General features: G+C 39.9%; 1 protein-coding gene across 2 annotated transcripts in view; it reads right to left on the minus strand.

The window, feature by feature from the left end:
- Positions 1 to 24,719, minus strand: part of LOC139450448 (uncharacterized) — a 197,897-nt gene that overhangs the window by 65,772 nt on the left and 107,406 nt on the right. For both annotated transcript variants that reach the window (XM_071232164.1, XM_071232157.1), the window contains exon 5: positions 7,330 to 7,476. In XM_071232164.1, the coding sequence (XP_071088265.1) occupies positions 7,330 to 7,476 (147 nt within the window). The remainder of the gene's footprint in view (positions 1 to 7,329; positions 7,477 to 24,719) is intronic.

The following is a 24,719-nucleotide window of genomic DNA, read 5'->3' on the forward strand; positions in this document are numbered from 1 at the left end:
CTGAAAAACTCAAAGCCTAAGACCATCATCATAAGGTAATTAATTAATTTCTACAAATCTACCATTACTTTTATCCTTATACTGTCCCCAAATAGCTACCTATAAAGAAAACTGGTACCAGCGTTCCCTTCTTCTATAGTTGATGAAACGCACCATATATTGTAATGTGCTACCAAATATTCATTCATGCTTCATGTGAATCAAATGTGTCAATGGTTAATGTACACAGATACCATGAACTGTCTTTTAAAAATATGCTGGCTGCCTCACATTAAAAGAGGTTGGGATAAAAATCTTATAATAAAATTGTTGTGGCGAATTGTGGCTTCTCAACAGTTACCACTTCCCATATCTTCCTTTGCAGTTTCAATGTTACGACACTGTGTGGTCAGGTTGTAGGTCACTCATAACACTGTGTGGTCAGGTTGTAGGTCACTCATGACACTGTGTGGTCAGGGTGTAGGTCACTCATGACACTGTGTGCTCAGGGTGTAGGTCACTCATGACACTGTGTGACTAGGATGTATTTCACTCATGACACTGTGATCAGGGTGTAGGTCACTCATGACACTGTGTGACTAGGATGTATTTCACTCATGACACTGTGTGATTACGGTGTAGGTCACTTATGACACTGTGTGATCAGGGTGTAAGTCACTCATGACACTGTGTGATCAGGGTGTAGGTCACTCATGACACTGTGTGGTCAGGGTGTAGGTCACTCATGACACTGTATGACTAGGATGTATTTCACTCATGACACTGTGTGATCAGGGTGTAGGTCACTCATGACGCTGTGTGGTCAGGGTGTAGGTCACTCATGACACTGTGTGCTCAGGGTGTAGGTCACTCATGACACTGTGTGACTAGGATGTATTTCACTCATGACACTGTGTGATCAGGGTGTAGGTCACTCATGACACTGTGTGACTAGGATGTATTTCACTCATGACACTGTGTGATCAGGGTGTAGGTCACTCATGACACTGTGACTAGGATGTATTTCACTCATGACACTGTGTGATCAGGGTGTAGGTCACTCATGACACTGTGTGGTCAGGGTGTAGGTCACTCATGACACTGTGGTCAGGTTGTAGGTCACTCATAACACTGTGTGGTCAGGTTGTAGGTCACTCATGACACTGTGTGACTAGGATGTATTTCACTCATGACACTGTGTGATCAGGGTGTAGGTCACTCATGACACTGTGTGGTCAGGGTGTAGGTCACTCATGACACTGTGTAATCAGGGTGTAGGTCACTCATGACACTGTGTGACTAGGATGTATTTCACTCATGACACTGTGTGATTAAGGTGTAGGTCACTCATGACACTGTGTGATCAGGGTGTAGGTCACTCATAACACTGTGTGATCAGGGTGTAGGTCACTCATGACACTGTGTAATCAGGGTGTAGGTCACTCATGACACTGTGTGGTCAGGGTGTAGGTCACTCATGACACTGTGTGACTAGGATGTATTTCACTCATGACACTGTGTGATCTGGGTGTAGGTCACTCATGACACTGTGTGATCAGGGTGTAGGTCACTCATGACACTGTGTGCTCAGGGTGTAGGTCACTCATGACACTGTGTGACTAGGGTGTATTTCACTCATGACACTGTGTGATCAGGGTGTAGGTCACTCATGACACTGTGTGACTAGGATGTATTTCACTCATGACACTGTGTGATCAGGGTGTAGGTCACTCATGACACTGTGTGATCAGGGTGTAGGTCACTCATGACACTGTGTGATCAGGGTGTAGGTCACTCATGACACTGTGTGGTGAGGGTGTAGGTCACTCATGACACTGTGTGACTAGGATGTATTTCACTCATGACACTGTGTGATCAGGGTGTAGGTCACTCATGACACTGTGTGGTCAGGGTGTAGGTCACTCATGACACTGTGTGATCAGGGTGTAGGTCACTCATGACACTGTGATCAGGGTGTAGGTCACTCATGACACTTTGTGATCAGGGTGTAGGTCACTCATGACAGTGTGTGACTAGGATGTTTTTCACTCATGACACTGTGTAATCAGGGTGTAGGTCACTCATGACACTGTGTAACTAGGATGTTTTTCACTCATGACACTGTGTGATCAGGGTGTAGGTCACTCATGACAGTGTGTGACTAGGATGTATTTCACTCATGACACTGTGTGATCAGGGTGTAGGTCACTCATGACACTGTGTGATCAGGGTGTATGTCACTCATGACACTGTGATCAGAGTGTAGGTCACTCATGACACTGTGTGATCAGGGTGTAGGTCACTCATGACACTGTGTGATCAGGGTGTAGGTCCTCACGACACTGTGTGGTCAGGGTGTAGGTCCCTCATGACACTGTGTGATCAGCCTGTCTGTTCACTTGTGACACTGTATGAGCTGAGGCTTCTGCAAACCTCAAAAAACTGCTTTAAACATAAAGCAATTATTGTTTTTATTAATCATGATGGATGTCTTTGTTTCATGCACAACAGAATGGAATGAACAAGACAAAGATCTAAGAGTATGACAAGCCTGGCTGCAAGTGAAACCTCAGTTCACTACAGATACAGAAGCTGAAGACGTGCAGCAAGCAGTGGCGATCACTGCAGCTTGTGTTTCACTGTCATGGACAAAACCATAGCTGATTGCAGCCAAGAAACACAAGTGTCACTTCCATCCTACATTAATTGTGTTTATTCCATCCAATTGATAAGAGAAGAGAATGTGTTGGCCTTAGCTGTAATGTCACAGTTGCACCATCTTGAGATAACCCTGGGGTCTTCAATGACGTTACTTTTTCTGACAGTATTACATGCCAAAAAACTCGTAGAAGGTATCTGATTTCTCATTATGTGGTTTGAGCAAATTGATGCAATGACACCTGACACCTATGGAAGACAATAATACTGGCAAAATTTCAGCATAACATTCATGGAACATGGGTACATGCAATTCATAGATCAATATCATTGCAGAAAAAGTGGTTGAATCAAGAATCAAGAATTGTATTGTACAAAAATGCCGCTGGGAACCTGGTACAAAAGTAGAGTATTTATATGGTGCATGTGTCCACCAATAGTTGCATTGCCTTGATGAATGACATCTGCTAGCAGTGTCTATGGCCCCATAGTGGTCAGCGGAACCCGTCTCTGGGTCCAGCCAAGATGAATGACTTCTGCCGCCTAGCCAAAACCAACAGTCACTAATTGGTCTTTAATGCACTGACTTATGTGCCCAGGCTTAATTGCCTGATAAACCACCATGCAGGCATTCAGCATAGGGGTCCATAATGAGATTGCTGCTCTGTTTTAATCTTACTTCAAACATGGTCTCATCAAGCCTGATTATCAAGGTTCTACATTTGGCAGTACCATGATCTACCTTGGCGGCAATATGGCCGCCTTAACGGCTTGCCCCCTGGTGGCCGAGGTCAGAGTCTGGCATCAACAGGAAGTATTGTTTAAAGAATGTTGGTAATTAGACGGCAATTACAAGATAGGTGAACATGCACCATGTCTGCCATACCAGATAGAGAGTCAGGAACAGGCAGGAGAAAGTTCGTACAGTGCAAGAAAATAGAAGCCAGAAATTCTCTAATTGAACAGCCCAGAATGATTTATAGGTACATTGTTTCAAAACAAGATTATTTTCAACATAGAATGACAATTTTTTAAAGACCTTAAAACTAGATTCATCTGTGAATGTGTTTCTGTGAGTCGTACAATGTCAAAAAGTCAGCATCAATTTTCACCCCTGATGCACACAAAATCAATAATTGATGTAATTGAAGGCAGGGTTTAGTAAAGAAATGTTATCTAGCTCCGTTTTTGTTGCATAATTGGTGTGACAGACATTGGAAGGCGAGATATGAATAACTACAAATGTACTCTGTCAGAGGGTTCACCAGCGACAGAGAATTTTAGCAGATGGAGAACCTGGTATTGCAAAAACAAGACTTTTCATTCAAGAAACTTCAACAGTTAAGACTTAAAAAAAAAAAGCTGTTGAAACTTAACACAAACGTTTGATGTGCAAGTGTCAACGGCTCACACCCCGACCACAATGGAGGCAGAACACCCTCCACGAAGACAGGCTGACATGAAGATCACTTGGAGGAAAGCGACCAGAGGTGCTGCTTCAGCTCTGTCTCAAATGACATGCTGCTCTGATACTGGTCTCAACTTACAGGGCTGCTAAAACGGAAACAGAGGTGCCAATCCTGCTGTCAAATATGTCTCCAGAATCCAAAGGACCTAAGTCATACTAGATACAGATCTGCTTCAATATAAATGAATGACGTTAACGAACTTGCAGCTTCTTTTGCTCTGAAGAAATAATGCATGACATGGAATGATGCAGTTGGGTCACCTTCTATCGTATGGTGCATAATTCTAAAACTATTTCTTGTCTGGAACCAGACACAAACTATGTCCAAATTATCCAACTATAAGGCACAAACTGACCAGACACAGACTATGCCCAACTTGTGATGGACCAGACACAAACTGTGCCCAGCTTGTCAGGGACCAGACACAAACTGTGCCCAACTTGTGATGGACCAGACACAGACTGTGCCCAGCTTGTCATGGACCACAAACAAACTATGGCCAACTTGTCAAGGACCACAAATAAACTGAGTCCAATTCAAAATTGAAACAAAACCACCCTCAACAAGAATTATACCACAACATTATGTTCTTAACTAACCAAATTGTCTTGTACTCCACTATAAAGTCTATACTGTTGTTTCCCTTTCCATCGATGTGATGCTGCAACTGTTCCTAAACAATGTTAATGGAATAAATCTTATCTTATCTCACAGCCATAAGGGATGCTGTACTGATATCACTAATACAAGACATGCCTTCTGCAGTTTCTGACATAATATATACGTTTGAAGTCTGAAATGTTTTATACATATTTTCAAGATTGCAGAATTGTTCATTTTTTGAGTCACACTATTATCTGTGTCTCCCGCACTTTCCAGAATGTGGCCACACTTCGTACATCTCCAACATAAGACTGCCAGAAGGGATGTTGGATGACCCTTTTGTCCTGACAAGACCTGCACTACATGATGACTAGTACTGGATGACAACATAATCTTTCTCAAAGATTTCCCTCATTTTAGAGCAGAATGTGTTTGAGGTAAAATACTGACATAGTTTGGAAAAAAACAAGTGATCGTTTGCGAGTTACAAGTGATAATATAAGTGGGGCTTCATGAAGTCAACAGGCATTCTCTTAAACCTGGGTTTTTCATGTTGGTTATTACTGATCCTTTTCTGCTATCTTCATGATAACTATACAGGTCAGCATTTTGCAGAGTTTCTTGTTAAAACTATCAATCATTACCTTATTTGGAATATGGTAAGAACATAGACTGTATTGGACGTAATAAGCACAGGGTGCTCTCAAAATTAGAAATAGGGGGCTTTTATTAGAATATTATTTTGGTGGAAAAAAACCAAGAGTTGAAAGATCATATATTTCGTGGTTTATGCTGACAGCCTGAAATGTTCATATACGACAGATATATATTTTTCCCGAATTGCCCATAATTAAGTGTGCATATAACACGTGAGTGTGTATTATACATGAAAAAATAAGTCATGTGTACATTGATCAATCAGAAGGGGTGCTAAATGGGATTGTTCACTAGCCAATATATTAGCAAATATCGCGGGGCGCTTAATACGGTATATATATTATCTGGACTGTTTTGGGGTATTTCATGCTTACACACCCGAAGAAATCACTTGTCACTGATCAACTATAGAAATATGAAACAACTGGATGGTCCATATATTTAAGCCCACAAATCTCTGTTTCACTTTTACATACTACTCATCAGAAGTCAAAGAACACCCAATTCGTTCATATTACTACAGTTTATCTGTCACAGCATCATCATCAAATGATATAGACTTTTGCACATGATGTTATCATGCATAATCAAAAAAATAAAAAATACAACACATAAATCAAGAGCAATTAACCATAGGTTCGTTCTACAGTCGAGGGTTTTTCAAAGCATTTTATCCAAGTTTTCGGGGCTTTTCAAGGCAGACTGAAACTTAGGCCTTTTCAAGGTTGTACAGCCAAATTCATGGCCTTCTCCTTGAATCAGTCAAACTCCTTGGGATATGTTTGCAAATTTTCTTCTAGTTGATTTGGTTGGTTTGTTGTTTAACCCCTCACTTAGCAATATTCCAGCTATATGACGGCAGTCTGTAAATAATTAAGTCTGGACCAGACAATCCAGTGATTAATATCACGAGCATCACCCACGCAATTGGGATCAATGACATGCATCAACCAAGTCAGCGAGCCTGACCATCCGATCCCGTTAGTTGCCTCCTATGACAAGAATAGACACCTTTTACAGCAAGCATGGGTTGCAAGCATGCTATAATCTATAATACCACAATGTTGAATTGATCAAACTCCAATGAAACATTTCTGTCTCTAAAAGTTTCTTTTGGAACATTTCTCTTTGATCAAGAAACTCTATAATATGGCAGATATAAAATTTCAAACATAATTGATGAAAGTTCATGAACAGGTTCAAGTCAAGTGATCATTTAAAAATTAAGCTACCACGACCTTTTCTACCCATCTGATTTCTTATTATCAATATACATCTGTGTTGCAGGGTTCACGCTAGGATTTTTCTGACATGGGCCCTTTATCTGAAAATGTCAAATATTCAAGAGGTACACCCACACTTGCCCAAACAGCACAAGGAGGAGGAGGAGGAGGAAGAGAAGATATCAGTCCCCTAATGCTTGTCATATCATTGTAGTCAGATTCTTGAGTATGGTTTTACTCAGCTTTTAGCAATATTCCAGCAATATCACGCCGAGGGAAACCAGAAATGGGCTTCACACATTGTACCCATGTCGGGAATCGAACCCGGGTCTTCGGCGTGCCGAGCGAGCATGTTAACCACTAGTTACCTGACCGCCCCTCATATTATTGGATGACTACCCCATGTCCTTATACATTGTTTTCATGACCCTCCCCAATAATGTTTTAGTTTTCATGACCCTCCCCTGATTCCCTCTGACCCACAACCTTCAATAATCGGCCCCTAAACTACTTTTCTACTGTTTTTGGTTTTCAAACCTCTACACAGCCATGTCATGGGTTAAGTGATATATATTTCAAGGGGAGATAACCTACCTTCCTTTATTTTCTTTTTGAAACCTACATATGGCAATGTTTAGTGTTGAATGACAAATTAAAGGTAACATAACATACCATCCTGTTGAAACTTACACACAGTCATGCATTGTTAGATTTCAGTGAGTCAAGGGGAGACAACCCACCTTCCTGCTGACACTTGGCACGGCCGTCGGCAGCTTCATCGGAGTAGTCCCCACAGTGGTCTACTTCGTCACAAACCAGGTCCTCATCAATACACCAAGTATTCTCACACTGGAAGCTGGACCCACACTCCTTATACTTTTCAAAGTCTGAAAAATAAAGGCACAGATCTTAAAACAATATTAATTTAATAAAAGCGGGGCAATGTTCTGGCAAGTTTCATTCATGTTGATTCAAAACAATTATCTGAAATAGAAAGAATCTGTGTGTCTGTGTGTGTGTGTGGACAACCCACTCAGACACATTTTAAGGCAAGGTAACAACAAGTAACTGCCTACTGTTCCTCCATCCTACAGAAGAAAAGGAGTAAGGCTAATTAATATACTTTTATTGACCTCCTTTTAAAAATCAAAATGCACAAAGAAGTATTTTTTCCTGTTCATGTTACACAATAATTACTGCCTACAGCCAACTCATTGTTAATTTGAAAAACAGTAAAAGTTAAGGTCAAGAATCAAGAACATGTTACATATATATCTTTAGGCCAGACAAATTAACACCCTCAGTTTAGGATTAGCAAAACCTAAATTTTGAAAATCTGAAAGAAAAGCACTTAAATATTGTGTAAGAGTTTTCATAAAACATCTTTACTCAATTAAAATTTCACTTATGGACCTGTAATTCTGTAAAGAAAGCTCAAACCAATCCCAACATTTTGTGCCTGTCTCTTGACATATTGACAAGGGAAATCTTTAAAAGCAGTTTAATAAATTAGTCTGGCCTCTAAAAAAATCCCAAAAGCTGTCACCAGAAAAAGAAGGAATTACAAGTCTGACCCTAATCTTTGAGTCTCTGAAGTGAGTGAGTTGGGTTTAATTCAACACCACTTTTAACAGTATTCCAGTTATATTGTGGCGTGTCAGCTTAATGTGGGAGAAAAGACCAAAGTGATGCAGGTCGCAGACGTTTACCACTTCAGTAAAACCCACGAGCACGTCAAAGGGATGCAACTCTGCACAGAGAATCGCGGCGCCTTAGACGACTGGGCCACCCGTGTCCCCTTGAGTCTCTGTATACATTGTGTGTAGTTGGTGAGGTCAGCACTGTCTCATGGCCGACACAACATATGTGGTGGGAATACAAGACGCCAGTAAATCTCCCTGGCATGATACAGATCCGTTCCACCAACACTTCCCGACTTTACACTGTTCCTGCCTGGCCTGTATAATGTGGATCATACAAGTCAAACAACCACCAATAAACACTGCCATGGTTTATCTCTTCATTAGTGTAACATTAATCTGATTTACAAATTTGAGCAACTTGATGGTGGTTTGTAAATAATCAAGTTTGGACCAGACAATCGAGTGATCGATATTGTGGACAACAATCCATGCTAGTTTGGGGTAAGATGACATGAAATGAACAGCGAGTCTGGCCCACTTGCACAAAACGATCTTAGCGCTAAGATGATCGTAACTCACATACTTTAACATTGGCTTACAATAGTCGTAGCACTAACATGGCTTTGTGCAAGAGGGCCCTGATCCATTAAGTCGCCTCAGACAACCAGCATGGGTTCCTGGGTTCCAATTCTAACCTGGAATCCCAACAGATGGGCCTGTACTATGTGGATCCTACTAGTATATACATCCACCAGTAAACACTGCCATGACATACCTCCATTTGTGGAATAGTAATCTGAAATACACATTTGATGACAGTTTGTCGTTTATAGCCTCTCTCAGCAATATTTGAGCCACATGACAGCAGTCTGTAAATAATTGAGTCTGGACCAGAAAATCCTGTGACTGATATTGTGAGCAATGATCCTCGCTATTAGGGTACGATGACCTGCAATCTACAAAGTAACCGAGCCCCACCACATGATCCATTAAGTAAAGAGTTGATCAAATAACTCCTTCTAGCTTCAATTATTAATTATGACTTGCACATAGTATTGGATTTCTGGATATGTTTCTGAAATCACTTCAGAATTATTTTCATAATTACAATTTTCTTATTTTATCTCAAATAGAAATAACCTTCTATTTTGAAGACAATCATGGGTGTCATCAATTGATGGCTATCTACGGCACGTACATGTCACGGACCTGTCAACCCCTCATTATGGCAATGTGGGAGGTTGGACATTAAAATGGAGGTGATTTGCTTCCAAAGAGGGAGATTTTTAAAATAGTGAAGAAGATAATTTACAATTTAATTTTTTTTTTAAATTTATTGAGAAAACAATATATTTTAAAACAAAGAAAATAAGATTTTGTGCACATATCAAGCTTAATTTTCGTTTACAGTTTCCTCCACCAAGAAGAAATCCAGTTCAGTCTAACCATATCACTAACGTTCAAAGACAAACACAAACAGCTATTGAAAACGAACGACCAGTAGCTTGACCAGTTGTCAAGGTTCCCCTGACCCAATTAACCAATCACACATAGCGTTGTTTCTGGAGACGGCACTTGCTAGTCATATTTTGTTTTCATTTCTGAGAGTTTAATGGCGAAACTTTGAGGTATATTATTTATTTTAAGTGAAACATAGTTTCTGATAAATCTGATAACCAATAAAGTCATGTATAACTGGGCTGGTCACATATATCTCCGTTGTTAAATTATGGAGCAATAGACGTGCTATGAACATGAATAAGAACAGTTCATTTCAGTGATAAGCACTCGGCTAATTATTCATTTCAAGTTGAACCCTTCAGTTTTCTTTACAGTTTAAATTGTTAAATCGTACACCATAAGGATTGATTGACCAGTTGATATCTAGATTTCCTTATCTGGGAGCCTCCCAGACAGATCGGAAGGTATCACATGCATGTACTCATACGGATTTAGTCAGAAAACTAGGGGCGATCGGGTAGCCTAGTGCTTAAAGCGTTCGCTCGTCACGCCAAAGACCCGGGTTCAATTCTCGATATGAGTACAATGTGTAAAGCCCATTTCTGGTGTCCCCGCCATGATAGTGCTGGAATATTGCTAAAAGCGGCGTAAAACCATATTCACTCACTAGTCGGAAAACTTACTTGTAGATTACTGTAACTGTAAATTTCCTTTCCTTTGTTTTGACTTGCGGGACAATGAAGCAGAATTTTGAAATTAATGAAAAATGCTATTTTGCAAGAAAGTGAAGATGTGGGAGGGTTGCCGGGATGTTATGTCCTAGCTTCCTCGGCTCAGTAGCTCTAGATCGATAGATGTTTAATGATGATGCATGACAGACGACGGATAAACAGACCAAGACTTGGATCTTCGATCCAGGTGAGCTATCAGTATCCAAACACTTCGAGTCCAATCCGAAATATTGACTCGTCAGACTTCTTGTTTAACTGGGTCAAATAATCCCAAATAAACACTCATTCTGCAATACCATGAGGAAACATCCTCTTAAGTGATTTATCAAGTTACTGCAGTTAAAGTTAATGAGATTTCATTGTATTTTACTAAGGTATAGTTTCTCTCCAAGATGACTTAACGATGAAAATACAAATCAGGCTTGATGAATCTTGATTTTCCTGCATCTTCATTTCTTTTCTTTATAATTAGACAATTAAGACAGGACATTATTTTGTAGACAGATGTCCTTCATGGGATTTCATGACTATTCAAACATTTGACAGTGTTAGGCAATGGAGAGAGAAAAACCCTTACGAAAATTGGCAGGATCGCTTCAAAATCAATCCTATCGTAATAAGATTTCTTTTATGTGTTTGGACAATTTTCAACTTTCTCAACAGGAAATAAAACTAACAAGGCATTTTGCTACCAACTCCCAGCACGGTAATCCAATAATAATGAGCGGTTGCACTTATTCGCAAGATGGCTATAAAAATATAATCATCCTCTGCAGGGATCGCGACAGCCGTGAGCACATTGGCCGATTATTCGCTTCCCTCTCCCCTTGAGTGATTCTAACACCAGCTTCCCTTACAACATATCTTACAATAACAAGCCAGGGAGGTTTTTGTATGTGCACAACTATAATTCGATAAATATCCACACCATGGTGGGCAGTGAGGGGTTTGTTTATGGGTGTCTATGTAACACGATCCAAGACTATACATCCTAATTTGCCCCTAATGCTGGGGAGTACTGGGATTACAGCATGGGCTCTCCAATATGGCTAGGAGATATTAGGAATAATTTTACGAGGGCAACCACATGATAGTTTATAGCTCCAACAGTCATAACTGTCAAAGAGGATTGGGGAAATACAAGTTAACACTGTGTGCTGTCAGCGGGTCCGGGAAGAAATCTGCTTGGAGAAGGTCAGAAAGAGTGAGTTCAGGTTTAACAGATACAAACTAAATATGTTGTTCTTTTGTTAAGGCACCATGTTGGTATCTTTAATATGGGCTGTGATACATCAGACAGATGGGGAATGAACAACTTGCTTGTTTCAGATTGTTACAATAATGGAGCTCTTTGGGTCGATTGTTTGTTTGTTTGTTGTTTGGTGCCAGACTCAGCAATATTCCAGCTACATGACGGCGGTCTGTAACTAATCGGGTCTGGACCAGGCAATCTAGTGATTGACCTCATGAGCATCTATCCATGAGGGTTATGATGACATGCATCAACTAAGTCAGTGAGTCTGACCACCAGATTCCGTTAGTCGCCTATTACGACAAGCATAGTCGACTTTTACTGCAAACATGGGTTCCTGAAGACCTCTTAGGTTAGAAATAAAACACTTAATGGTTTAGTAGTTTGTGTTCATTTCTTGTTGGGACAGTTGGACATGGCAATCATTTAAACTGTTCAATTATGGTGTTGGAACACCCCTTGAACAGCATGACAGAGATACACCAATTGAACAGCATGACACAGTGAAAGATCATTGAAAAGCATTTAGCAGTGACATTTTTCATTGAAAAGCATATAACAGCCAGTGACATACGCCCTTGAACATCAGATAACAGTGATATATATCCCTTGAAGAGCATGTAACAGGGATATATCCCCTTGACGACAGATAAAGAAATAAACCTCCTTCCAAAACATGTAACTTTGATATAGCCCCTTGGGAACATCAAATAACAGTGACAGACTCCCTTAAAGCATAATATACACTAGTATAGGTAATAAAGTATGTCTCCAACCAAATGGATCACCAGAATTACTTGCAAGAAATCTTATATCGGAAATGCCACTTAATTTGATGCAAAATTAATTCTTTTACCATTAATACTAATACAGAATACATATGATATATTACTTGTGCTGGATAATAAATCTCCACAGAGAAAGTTAAAGAATTCCTGTTTGTGCCATGTTTTACATGCAAACCAAGCAGATTCTACACAAGGCACCAAGCACTCGGAATCCCTGTGTAAGGTGGCTTGTGGCTTGGGATACAACATGACAACTGAAGGATATGGTTTGCAAAAAAACATCAGCTTCTTTGAAAATAAAGCAATAGCTGACATACCACCAAATATCAATGTTTCACTTTTTTAAATTCTAGGACAAATGACAGATGTAAAAAAACCTAAAGATTCCCAACAGGAATCAAAACCAACATTTGTAAAAAATACATTTAATACACTTACAGAAATTGTATTATATTTTCAATTAAAAATCAAATTCTTCTTTTTCAAAAGCATTTTTTCTCTTGTTATGGAACAAAGATGCCTGTCTGCCTATAGAAAAAGTACTTGAAATGTGATTAAAATTGTGTAATATCTGATGAAATCTTTCCAATGAATCTAAAACGTAATGACTTTCAGGCTGATGGTTCTTCATCAGGTTCTGATTAACGACCTCTACTGCCAGTTTCTGGTAATGTTATCCTACAGCTATTACAGCTATTTTCTTCCATAGAAGAACGGAGGGAAAATTTCATCATGCCTTGTTGTTATTGAGAAGAGAGCTGTCCGAGTTTTACATCTAATATTCTTTAAGACCTTTGTCAGATGGATCAAGTCAGTGTAATTGAAAATAACAACACAATCATAGTGCCATTTTTTTGTTTTGTTCTGGCTAAATTATTTTGTGAATGATGTGGTGTGATTTGGCTATCCATTGATAATAGCTGAGCCGGCAGTTCTACCAAACACCTCATGTGTGTGGTAACTGGGCTGATTTGGTAAAGTCGGCAGTATGTCACTTGTCAGCTGCATAATCACAGCCTGCAAAGTCAAGCTGGCCCTGGAGAAGACTTATTGCTGGAGTACAACACTACACCAAATCAGTGGGGGAGTTGGGATTTGACATTGTTTCAGTTAGATCCAGGTGTCGGTTAAATGAGGAATGACAGCCCAGAGCTGTGCAGATCCACTTCTGTGAAACAAATGAACATGGGTTTGATGCTGACAGACCAACTGAGGTAAATATGGTTCAAGAGAGCAGATCCTAGTACAGCTAAGGAAGATAACTCTGCACAGCAAGCTGAAGCAGTGCCTTTGTTTGTTTAACACAGCATTCAGCAATATTCCAGCTATATGATGGCGGTCTATAAATAATCAATACTGGACCAGACAATCCAGTGATTGACATCATGAGCATCGATCCACGCAATTGGGATATGATGACATGCATCAACCAAGTCAGCGAACCTGACCACCCGATCGCGCTAGTCACCTCTTACAACAAGCCTAGTCGCCTTTTACGGCAAGCATGGGTTGCTGAAGACCTATTCTACCCCGGATCTTCATGGGTCTTTCCTCATGTAAACTACCTGAACAAAATCGTTCCATGTCAACTCAACTAAACTGGCCTCATCAGGCTAAAATATTGAATAAGGACACATGATCATTATGATAAAAACAAAACCATTTCACAGAATATTTTAGCCAACATGGTATGAATGAATTATCTTACGTATTGCCAAGCTCACAGTGATCACAAGCATCACTTTTCAGAATGTCTTAAAACACATCTGTGACATCATTCTATTGTTTAAACGCCTTATTATTTTTCAGGAATGGAGAGTTGCTTGTCAACTATACATTATCTCGAACCAACTTTTGAATTAATTTCCACTTGGAAAAGATGGAATTATTTTTTTGCATTTATTGATAAGTGAATAATTTCATTTTTATTTTTTCGAAAACATGCATCGCAAGCGGGGTTTGAACCCGCATGATTTGATTTGAGAACGTGTAATTGTCCACCTCAGCTATGGCGGCACATGAAGGCATGGTGTGAAATTAACTACTAAATATTTAAATATTTCTGCATAACGCTTAAAAGCTTAAAATATTATGTATATATTTTGTGTTAGTGCAGGTTACCAACAACCTAAATCATATTTATAGCAACAAGTTAAAACTTTGATGAGAAAAAACAAATCAGGTATTATGTATATCCTTGTTCGGGGCTCTATATATCCTATTATTCCCGTCAGCATGCATCAACAATGTGCAAGCGTTTGATAAATACTACTTTAGGACCCAACGAAATTATGAAGAGCGGTGTTCCATGCATTGTAAATGTCAGCTCGGTGATGGAGCTTGGCGCACGTACGTGCAACAGAGGCAGAGAACGCATTCCTCATGCATCACGCAATGGCGACTCATGCAGTATTAATACAGACAACAAAGAGTTCTGGTTTATATTTCAAATATTTCCAACAAAAGAATATTTTGTCAAAGTGCAAAAGTAGGGATGAGTTTTAAGTAGGGGAATATCCTCAGAGTATATGTCAGAGTAACTCTCCATTCCTTAAAAATATGGGCCACGGCCCCTGCTCCATTATTTTTAAGGAATGGAGAGTTACTCTGACATTCCCCTCGACGTAATCACCACCTCTGCCACCCTGATGAGAAAAAAACAACATCGAGGAATATTGGACCAAACATGATACAATTCAGTTATTTTATGACCAAGCTGATATTTTCAAAAAAAACCACAAGCATCACTTTCCAGAATGTCTTAATCATCACCACTTCTGCCACCCTGATGAGAAATTAACCCATCATGGAATATTTTACTGATAATATGATTCAGTTATCTTATGTATAAGCTAAAATATGAATACGAAAAATATAACTTTAACCAAGAGCATCTGTACACAAAAGCATACAATAACCTAGAGTGGTTTCTTACAAATTAACTAATATTAACAGCCTGCATCCAATCATTATTATGAATCAAAAAACGACTTAGCCATAATTTTATATGATTGTAGCCAAAGCCCTTAAAACCCACACATTATATTCCAGTCGTGTTTAACGTGACTCCTGTTACTCATTTCCAAAGACAATATGCTCCGTAACGTCCCGCGGTGCACAGAGCTGATACTAACGCGGACCAATACAAATGACTTGCAAGGCAGCAATGGACATGTATTGATTTGGACATCAACACAATATTGTCTTAGGCTCAGAGTATAATCCAGGGTCACCAGTGATCTCAGCTATTTCATTAGCAAGCTGGGACATAATTAGCGACAAGGGTGTTTATTTGTCCCCCCAGTGAAAACCCTGCAAACATACCACATGGAACTAGTTACTTCACTCAAACAACGTGACTGTTACACAGTAACTACAGTAGATGGAGATCGAGTGACAATCAGAACCAATATTCCAAATTTATCAGTCATCATTATGCAAAATATAATGATAATTCTAGAATCTTCTTGAAAAATCATTTCAACATCCATTTGTTTTCTACCTATTGACTTCTATCACAACATGTATACATACAGTCGAATTCTGACTACTTTTTAACATGTCTTATCCTTTTGCCACAAAAGTAGAGACATGTCTATGTTAAGTCTGTTGAAGTGCAGGTAGGAGTTACACTGTCTATTGTAAGTAGAAGTACAGGAATTACACCAGTCATAGCACTGTCTACTGTAAGTTGAAGTACAGGAGTTACACCAGTCATAGCACTGTCTACTGTAAGTTGAAGTACAGGAGTTACACCAGTCATAGCACTGTCTACTGTAAGTTGAAGTACAGGAGTTATGACAGTCATAGCACTGTCTACTGTAAGTTGAAGTACAGGAGTTACACCAGTCATAGCACTGTCTACAGTAAGCTGAAGTACAGGAGTTATGACAGTCATAGCACTGTCTACAGTAAGCTGAAGTACAGGAGTTATGACAGTCATAGCGCTGTCTACTGTAAGTTGAAGTACAGGAGTTATGACAGTCATAGCGCTATCTACTGTAAGTTGAAGTACAGGAGTTATGACAGTCATAGCGCTGTCTAAAGTAAGTTGAAGTACAGGAGTTATGACAGTCATAGCGCTGTCTACTGTAAGTTGAAGTACAGGAGTTATGACAGTCATAGCGCTGTCTACTGTAAGTTAAAGTACAGGAGTTACACCAGTCATAGCACTGTCTACTGTAAGTTGAAGTACAGGAGTTACGGCAGTCATAGCACTGTCTACTGTAAGTTGAAGTACAGGAGTTATGACAGTCATAGCGCTGTCTACTGTAAGTTGAAGTACAGGAGTTATGACAGTCATAGCGCTGTCTACTGTAAGTTGAAGTACAGGAGTTATGACAGTCATAGCGCTGTCTACTGTAAGTTGAAGTACAGGAGTTATGACAGTCATAGCGCTGTCAACTGTAAGTTGAAGTACAGGAGTTATGACAGTCATAGCGCTGTCTACTGTAAGTTGAAGTACAGGAGTTATGACAGTCATAGCGCTATCTACTGTAAGTTGAAGTACAGGAGTTATGACAGTCATAGCGCTGTCTACTGTAAGTTGAAGTACAGGAGTTATGACAGTCATAGCGCTGTCTACTGTAAGTTAAAGTACAGGAGTTACACCAGTCATAGCACTGTCTACTGTAAGTTGAAGTACAGGAGTTACGGCAGTCATAGCACTGTCTACTGTAAGTTGAAGTACAGGAGTTACACCAGTCATAGCACTGTCTACAGTATGACTATTATAAGCAAAAATTTAAGTACAAATACCACTGCCAATAACCCTGCCTGTTCCAAGATTTACTGATGTTTCACACTGCTTTTAGCAGCATATCAGCAATAATGCAGCTAGGAAGTTGAAGAAGCTGAATAGCATGGTAAGCTTCTCAAGAAAGAAAGTGATAAAATGTTAAAGACTGTTAGGTCTGTGGGGTATGAATCCAAACCAGTTCCAAACAAAATAATCTTGTAAGATATACTTTTTGAAAGATCCCTGATAAACAACTGTCACCTCAGCTAATATCCACAACAAACTCTTCATTTAAAGGAGCGAACATCATTTCCGAAACCAAAATAAACAATCACAAACTGAAGTGTCACATGAAAGCAGGAGATATCATGTGCAGGAATTCCCCGTAAACACCATAAAGTTGGTGAATATAGGGCTGTATACTCTCTTGTGATGTAGGTTCGGATGAAGGTGATGAAAGGCTGTCTCTGTTTCAACCCAGCAGATGCACCAGATCCGAGAACAAACTATGGTCCACGACACAAATCAAACCAGATGACAGGCAGACTAAATGTCTGTATTCCTTTTAAAGAAAATCAATGCTTCAGTTTCACACACTATGACAATTTTCAAATATTCCTGTAATCAAGTACTTTGAGCTCAAAGACGACCTAATTGATTCAGAGGTAATGTTCGGCATTGCTGGTTTTTATCAATGTGATCCGACCTGCCTCGTTACGATCACTGGATCTCTGGCGGTCCACAAGTTGCTATCAAGATATTTCTTTTTACCATACCCATTCAAAAAGCCTAAACATTCAAAAGAAAAATTATCCCATCAAAACTCCATCATGCATGCATGCTGGTATCAACATTTGGAGTCCTCAAAGCTTTTACTGCATGTTTCAAACTTTATTGATTAATTCTATTCAAAGAATTAAAAAATGGTTATAAAACGGAATTCAAAAATCATTTAGATTAATGATAAGAATTATCCAACAGACAGATAACATTTATTCATTTACTTCTTAACATTTTACATCAGTGGGAATTAAACTCGGTCCATAGTCTGTGTGGTTTTGATTTAACACAGGTGACACTAAAACGGCATGTCATAGCGATAGATACTGACCAAAAAAGGTTAGGGATCATGAAATATTTTTATATATCTTACACATTGGTTTGTTCAGTATGATTAAATGAATATATATTGATTATAGCTATTAGTTATAAATATAACATTCACCAATAATATAACAACAAAATCCTCGATCAACCGACACAATAAATCATAGATCTCTATCTAATGTGATCTTAATGCATAATTCACACACTATTATCCTTTCTGTCTCTACTCAATTCCATATAACAAGCACTGAAAGGACGTTTCTACTCATAACTACCTTTTACGGGCAAAAACAATCCCTCAAAGCCCTTTTATAGTAAAATAAAGCATTAGAGAACAGCCAATTTATCAACACTGGCATGAAACAAGCATTTGACAAGGGTCATCATAGTACATACAGGATCTAAGATAAATCTATGTTTTGTATGTGACAGGGGATTAGTCTGTTGTACCTGGGGGGTCATGTGTCGGACACAAATCACACCGAGATTTCACTTCATTTTTCTTATTGATTACTCGTACAAATCTTCGACCTTTGTCGTAGCATCAGCAGCCAATACTAAAATCACTGCTGGATGAGAGAAGATGCTCACTGACTGAAATGCTAACACTGGAAAGAATGCTGCATTTATAATGCCTGGCTGGTTCTGTTATGGTAATGTAATTAGATTACTAGTAGAGCAGAATCGAAACAACTTTTATTTGCATTTAGTTTTTCTTTTCGATGAATTTTATTACATCATATATAATTGAAATACTTAGTAAGAACACAAAGTTCATAAACAATGTATTTCTTAAACATTATGAACTCAGAAAACAGGGTAATAGATGTTCCCACTAGAAGTTTTATTCCTATATATTTTCCAACCATAGTGGCCAAGTCAATGATTTAGAGTGTCCCATTTTATCACTGAGAGGCATTCAGCTGGGTAATATTTGCATATAGTTTCAGTTTTTATTCAAACCCTTTTATCTTATTACAGTTGATGAAATTGAAATATCTGGAAGTGGACATTGTTCATGAATATCTTTGCGTCTGAAAATGGTTTGAATTGCAAAATGCTTACAAGGCAATTTATGTACCTAACACTGGAGTGTGAAGCAAATAAGATTTATTTAATTCGTTTTTCGCAATTCCAACGATCTATCACGGCATGCAACAGCCTGATTGCGGCAGAGGAAGTATCCTAGTGGTACGTACAGTATGTAATCAATGATTTTATGCCTCTCTGGTTGATTTAGCTCTTGAAGTCTCGCTGGGGACATTTTCCATCTGAAACATGACTTCCCTATCTGCAAATGGCTGCTGAGCAGGTTGACCGTCTGCTTCAATATTAATTTCCCTGAAGTTGCCTGTGTAGAGAATCAGCCCTGAATGACCGTCCAGGACCGAAGAGACATCCCAATACCAATAAACACTTGCTAATGGCACAGCAAGCCCCCGACATTCCACACTTAATGATAAAACTCAATTCCACTGACAAAATGTTACTTTCGGAATATGTCTCCATCCCAATTTGGAGGAAACAAAACAATGTGGGGAAACTCTGGTATTTCCCCCTGAGTGTTGATATGATTGTGAGCAAACACCAGTATTGGATTCTACTACCAAATCTGCTCCCATTGAAGACAGACACGACCATGAAACTTTATTGCTCTTCCCGATGTCTACAAATTGATTTTTTCTAATTTCCGTAGCACTATTGTATGTTTTATAATGCCTTAATATGTGATGTGTCTACACTATTTTGATAGTGGGATGTGTTGATAAAGAAACCCATGACACAAGGGTCACCGCAGTACCTGAGACTGTGGACTCCAATGTCGTTGTCTTAAACTTCCATTAGCAATCTATTGATTTGTGTTGGGAGTTCTTACGGCAACCCTACATAGACTTCTGGTGTGTACATTCATCCCACCAGTGCTGGCTGTCTCGTCTGTAAGCTTAAAGAGCATTGATGAAGATCTGTAGTCCCAATTGTTGAGCCACCATATTGTTACAGTCAGTGCTGGATATATTGATGTGTCTATTTGACAACAGGAGTAAGTGAGTGAGTGAGTGAGTGGGTGAGAGAGTGAGTGAGAGAAAGAGACAGAGAGACAGACAAACAGACAGAGACAGACAGAGGGGCCTTTGGGGGGACAAGGGAGCAAGTGAACGAATGGGTGGTATAGTGATTGGTATAGTAGGGTTTGGGGAAGGTGAGTGGGTGGGTGAGTGGGTGAGTGAGTGAGTGAGTGAGTGAGGGACTGAGGGAGCACAGGAAAGTTCAAACCACTTTTTGCAGTACCGTATTCTAGCAAAACTAAAGCAACGGACACAAAGAATAGTCTTCACACACTTGACTCATACAAGAAATCAAGCATCAGACAAACAAATCTTCTAACTGTGACTACCAGGTCACAAAGACATGTTTAATATGTTTTGCTGCCTTGTTGACATTGTCATAACATTTCCATGGCAGCAAACACCAAGACAGACAGAATTAAGCCATGTATGGCACAAGGTAATTAAAAGCGACAACACGCTTTCCATAATCATAAAATCTGTGCTACAAGCGGAGTCCATGGTACAATTCTGACTCTATCAAAAGCTTGGGTTGATGAATCACTGTCAAATATTGGGATGATTCCAGGTGTCCGCAAAAAGATGTCTACCTTTAAACATTTTGAAAGCCTTACTTCTCTCATAAAGTGCTTCCCTTGTTTCTTTCATATCTGTGACAGAAGTCACTTTATGGTATTCAGAGGAAATTGGGAGAAACCATTAGCTGTAGATGACTGATGTATTTACGTGGTTCTTATTTCAAGATCTCACCTCTAGACCTTGTCCTTAACAGAAGCCAGGGGTGGGTAAGCCAAGTGGCTAAAACATTCGTTTGACTTGCCAAAGACCTGGGTTCGATTCCCCACATTTGTACAATGTGTGAAGCCCATTTCTGGTGTGCCCTGTCATGACATTGCTGGAACAGTGCTAAAAGTGGCGTAAATCCATACTCACTCACTAATAGAAGCTGGCTCTTAATAGAGGAAATATGATATACAGTAAACTACGTTTATAACGAACACGCTTATAACGAACGGACAGATATAACAAACTGTTTTATGGTCCCGCACGTTTGTTGTATATATGCTGTATACCCACTTATAACGAACTACAGTTGTAGCGAACTAAAATTAGTGGTATGAGTTCGTTATAACCGTAGTTTACTGTATATGTAAAACTGGTTTTGAAAATACCCATTGGGGCATACATAGTGTACATGACAGATTTCCTTCCTTCTGTATTCTAACATTTCCAATGTCAAGACACAAATAATACATTTAGAATTACACTGTTATCCTATATATATTCCAAGAAAAAAATCATCTTTCAAAGATATATAATGTAAAATCAGAATCTGTAAGATGAGCTCGACTGTTCATAAGGCAGACGACACATTTGCCATTTGATATAACTTACACATCCAGTCATGAAACAAAACTTGGACTCTTGAATTTCAAGAAAGTGTAACTTGTCTGACAAAGCCTGACAACTGGCCAAGAAGTTTGCATCTGTCTGTGACAAAGTGGGCTTGTGTGTAATATGCTGCATTAAGTGATACAGTGTGCAGATGTTTGCTGATGTGACAAAACCAGACTTTCCTGTGCATGGGACATTGGGGCAGCGGCAACGCAAAGACGAGGCTTACTCTTTGTCCAGACGGCCATCGCAGGGCTCGTCATTTCCTGTCGATTCTCTCTTCATAATGAAATCATTGCTTCTATTAATTCGCCACATTGATTTTAGAATGAGGTTCGGAGTTGTTCCAACTCCGGAGATGTTGTCGTATTTCTACCCATGATGCAGCAGTCACGCTGTATTTAACACAGGCACCGATGCAAAGCGTATGCAATCTCCCAAAGTTCCCTACATGAGCAGTGGATGCCTCCAGGCTAGTGTTCAGCCAGCGAGCAGCACAAATCTCGGCCCATAGTGTCGGTTCAGCTGGTTCACGTTCTGACGTGTTTGCTTCACAGAACACAATGATTAAAGTGTAGCCTACGATTCATACCATCGACTCGAACATACAGGCCTTATTTAGCCATATTTAGAGAGAGAAGGAAAAAATTGACAAAAAGTTTCAAATATCTTTTTAAAAATTTAAACTTTAATCAAATCATCCTAAGAGCAGAGTAAACTGCTTTGATGTTCCTCAGCACCAACTTCTTCGGACTTTAATCAATTTAAAGAGCTTGAAAACCGAAACACTTCATTTAAAATAAAACAATGTTACTTCAAGAGGAGATGAAATAAAAAGATAAATTAACTTGACAAGAGAACATTTATGATGTTAAGTGACAGAATCAGTAGCAGTGTCACTGGGAGGTGGCGAGCCCCACAATGAAGGTCCTCACTGGGACCACAATGGAGGTCCTCACAGGGAGGTAGTGAGCCCCACGATGAAGGTCCTCACTGGGAGGTGGCGAGCCCCATGATGAAGGTCCTCACAGGGAGGTAGCAAGCCTCACAATGAAGGTCCTCCCTGGGAGGTGGCGAGCCCCACGATGAAGGTCCTCATTGGGAGGTGGCGTGCCCCACAATGAAGGTCCTCACAGGGAGGTAGCAAGCCCCATGATGAAGGTCCTCACTGGGAGGTGGCGAGCCCCACAATGGAGGTCCTCACTGGGAGGTGGCATGCCCCACAATGAAGGTTCTCACAGGGAGGTCGTGAGCCCCACAATGAAGGTCCTCACAGGGAGGTAGCGAGCCCCACAATGGAGGTCCTCACTGGGAGGTGGCGAGCCTCACAATGAAGGTCCTCACAGGGAAGTAGCGAGCCCCACAATGGAGGTCCTCACTGGGAGGTAGCGAGCCTCACAATGAAGGTCCTCACTGGGAGGTTGCGAGCCCCACAATGAAGGTCCTCACAGGGAGGTAGCGAGCCCCACAATGGAGGTCCTCACTGGGAGGTGGCGAGCCTCACAATGAAGGTCCTCACAGGGAAGTAGCGAGCCTCACAATGGAGGTCCTCACTGGGAGGTAGCGAGCCCCCCACAATGAAGGTCCTCACTGGGAGGTTGCGAGCCCCACAATGAAGGTCCTCACTGTGAGGTAGCGAGCCCCCCACAATGAAGGTCCTCACTGGGAGGTAGCCAGCCCCACAATGAAGGTCCTTACTGGGAGGTAGCGAGCCCCACAATTGAGGTCCTCACTAGGAGAAAGCAAGCTTTGCAATGGAGGTTCTCACTCTTCATCACTTTCGTCTCATGATGTGACCAAACATTGTCTGAAGCTAATTACATCATGATTTGAAAAGAAACAGATCTTATTTTCAGGATTTTCAGAATTACAAGGAATTGTGTTAAATGGCCAATGGTTGCGCTGTAGGTTCTAACACCCTTATCAAGCAAGTGAAGTACAGAGTATGATTGACAAGAATATATATACAGGATAGGAGGCAGTGTTTATACAGTTGTGTAGGTTTAAGATCAGTTACACTGTTGTATTTGTAATGAGTTGTGTTTCTGCATGAAGTTAGTCAGTGAATGCAACAACCGTGTCCATGACACCTTTGAAGGAACATACACACAAGCAATGCAGAACTTACCAACAAGAAAGGAAATGTATTCAATACTGTGAGATGACATTATGTGCCAATTTGGGTGAAGAAATATGGTACGGTTTTCAAGATCTGCTCCGGAAACAAGGACTACTGCCATTTTTAGTCTAAATCAAAGTCGTTGCCATGGAAACTCGAAAAATATATTTTTTTTAAATCCCAAGCTATCAAAAGGCACCAGTTCACCACTAGACCTATCTATGTGCCAAGTTTGGGGAAGAAATAAGGTATGGTTTTCAAGATCTGCTCCGGAAAGAAATGTGACGGACGGATGGACGGCACCCATTCCTATATAAGGGATTTGAAAGATGATCAGTTACAAAGAAAAAATTCAGTGTAAGATTAATAAGAGGACAAAGTCATTGAAATCCAATGGCAAATACATGTCATGGATAAATAAATATGAAACTTCCCAAACTATCAAAAGGCACCAATTCACCACTAGAACTATCTCTGTGCCAAGTTTGGTAAAGACAAATAGCACCTTTGGATAGGATGACATGCAATCAACCAAGTCACAGAGCCTGATCGCCCAATCCATTTAGTTGCCTCTTACAACAAATATAGGTTGCTGGGGACCTACTACCCTTCCTGGAATCAATAGGAGATTATTAGGCTACTCTTCTGAATTCCCAGTTAATTCTTGATTTTACCCTTTAAGACCTATTCAGATAGGAAAGCATTTTTTATAAATAATATAAATCCAAAAGTGAAGAAAAAAATAAATTACAAATCATTAAACTGTTCCTTGGCGAAGCACATCAAGATGATAGATGCAACGGAGTTAGTCATGTGAAGCCATGTACTTG

This window comes from Haliotis cracherodii, unplaced genomic scaffold (assembly GCF_022045235.1).
Source record: "Haliotis cracherodii isolate W230 unplaced genomic scaffold, xgHalCrac1.p SCAF_10, whole genome shotgun sequence".
Taxonomy (NCBI): Eukaryota; Metazoa; Mollusca; class Gastropoda; order Lepetellida; family Haliotidae; genus Haliotis; species Haliotis cracherodii.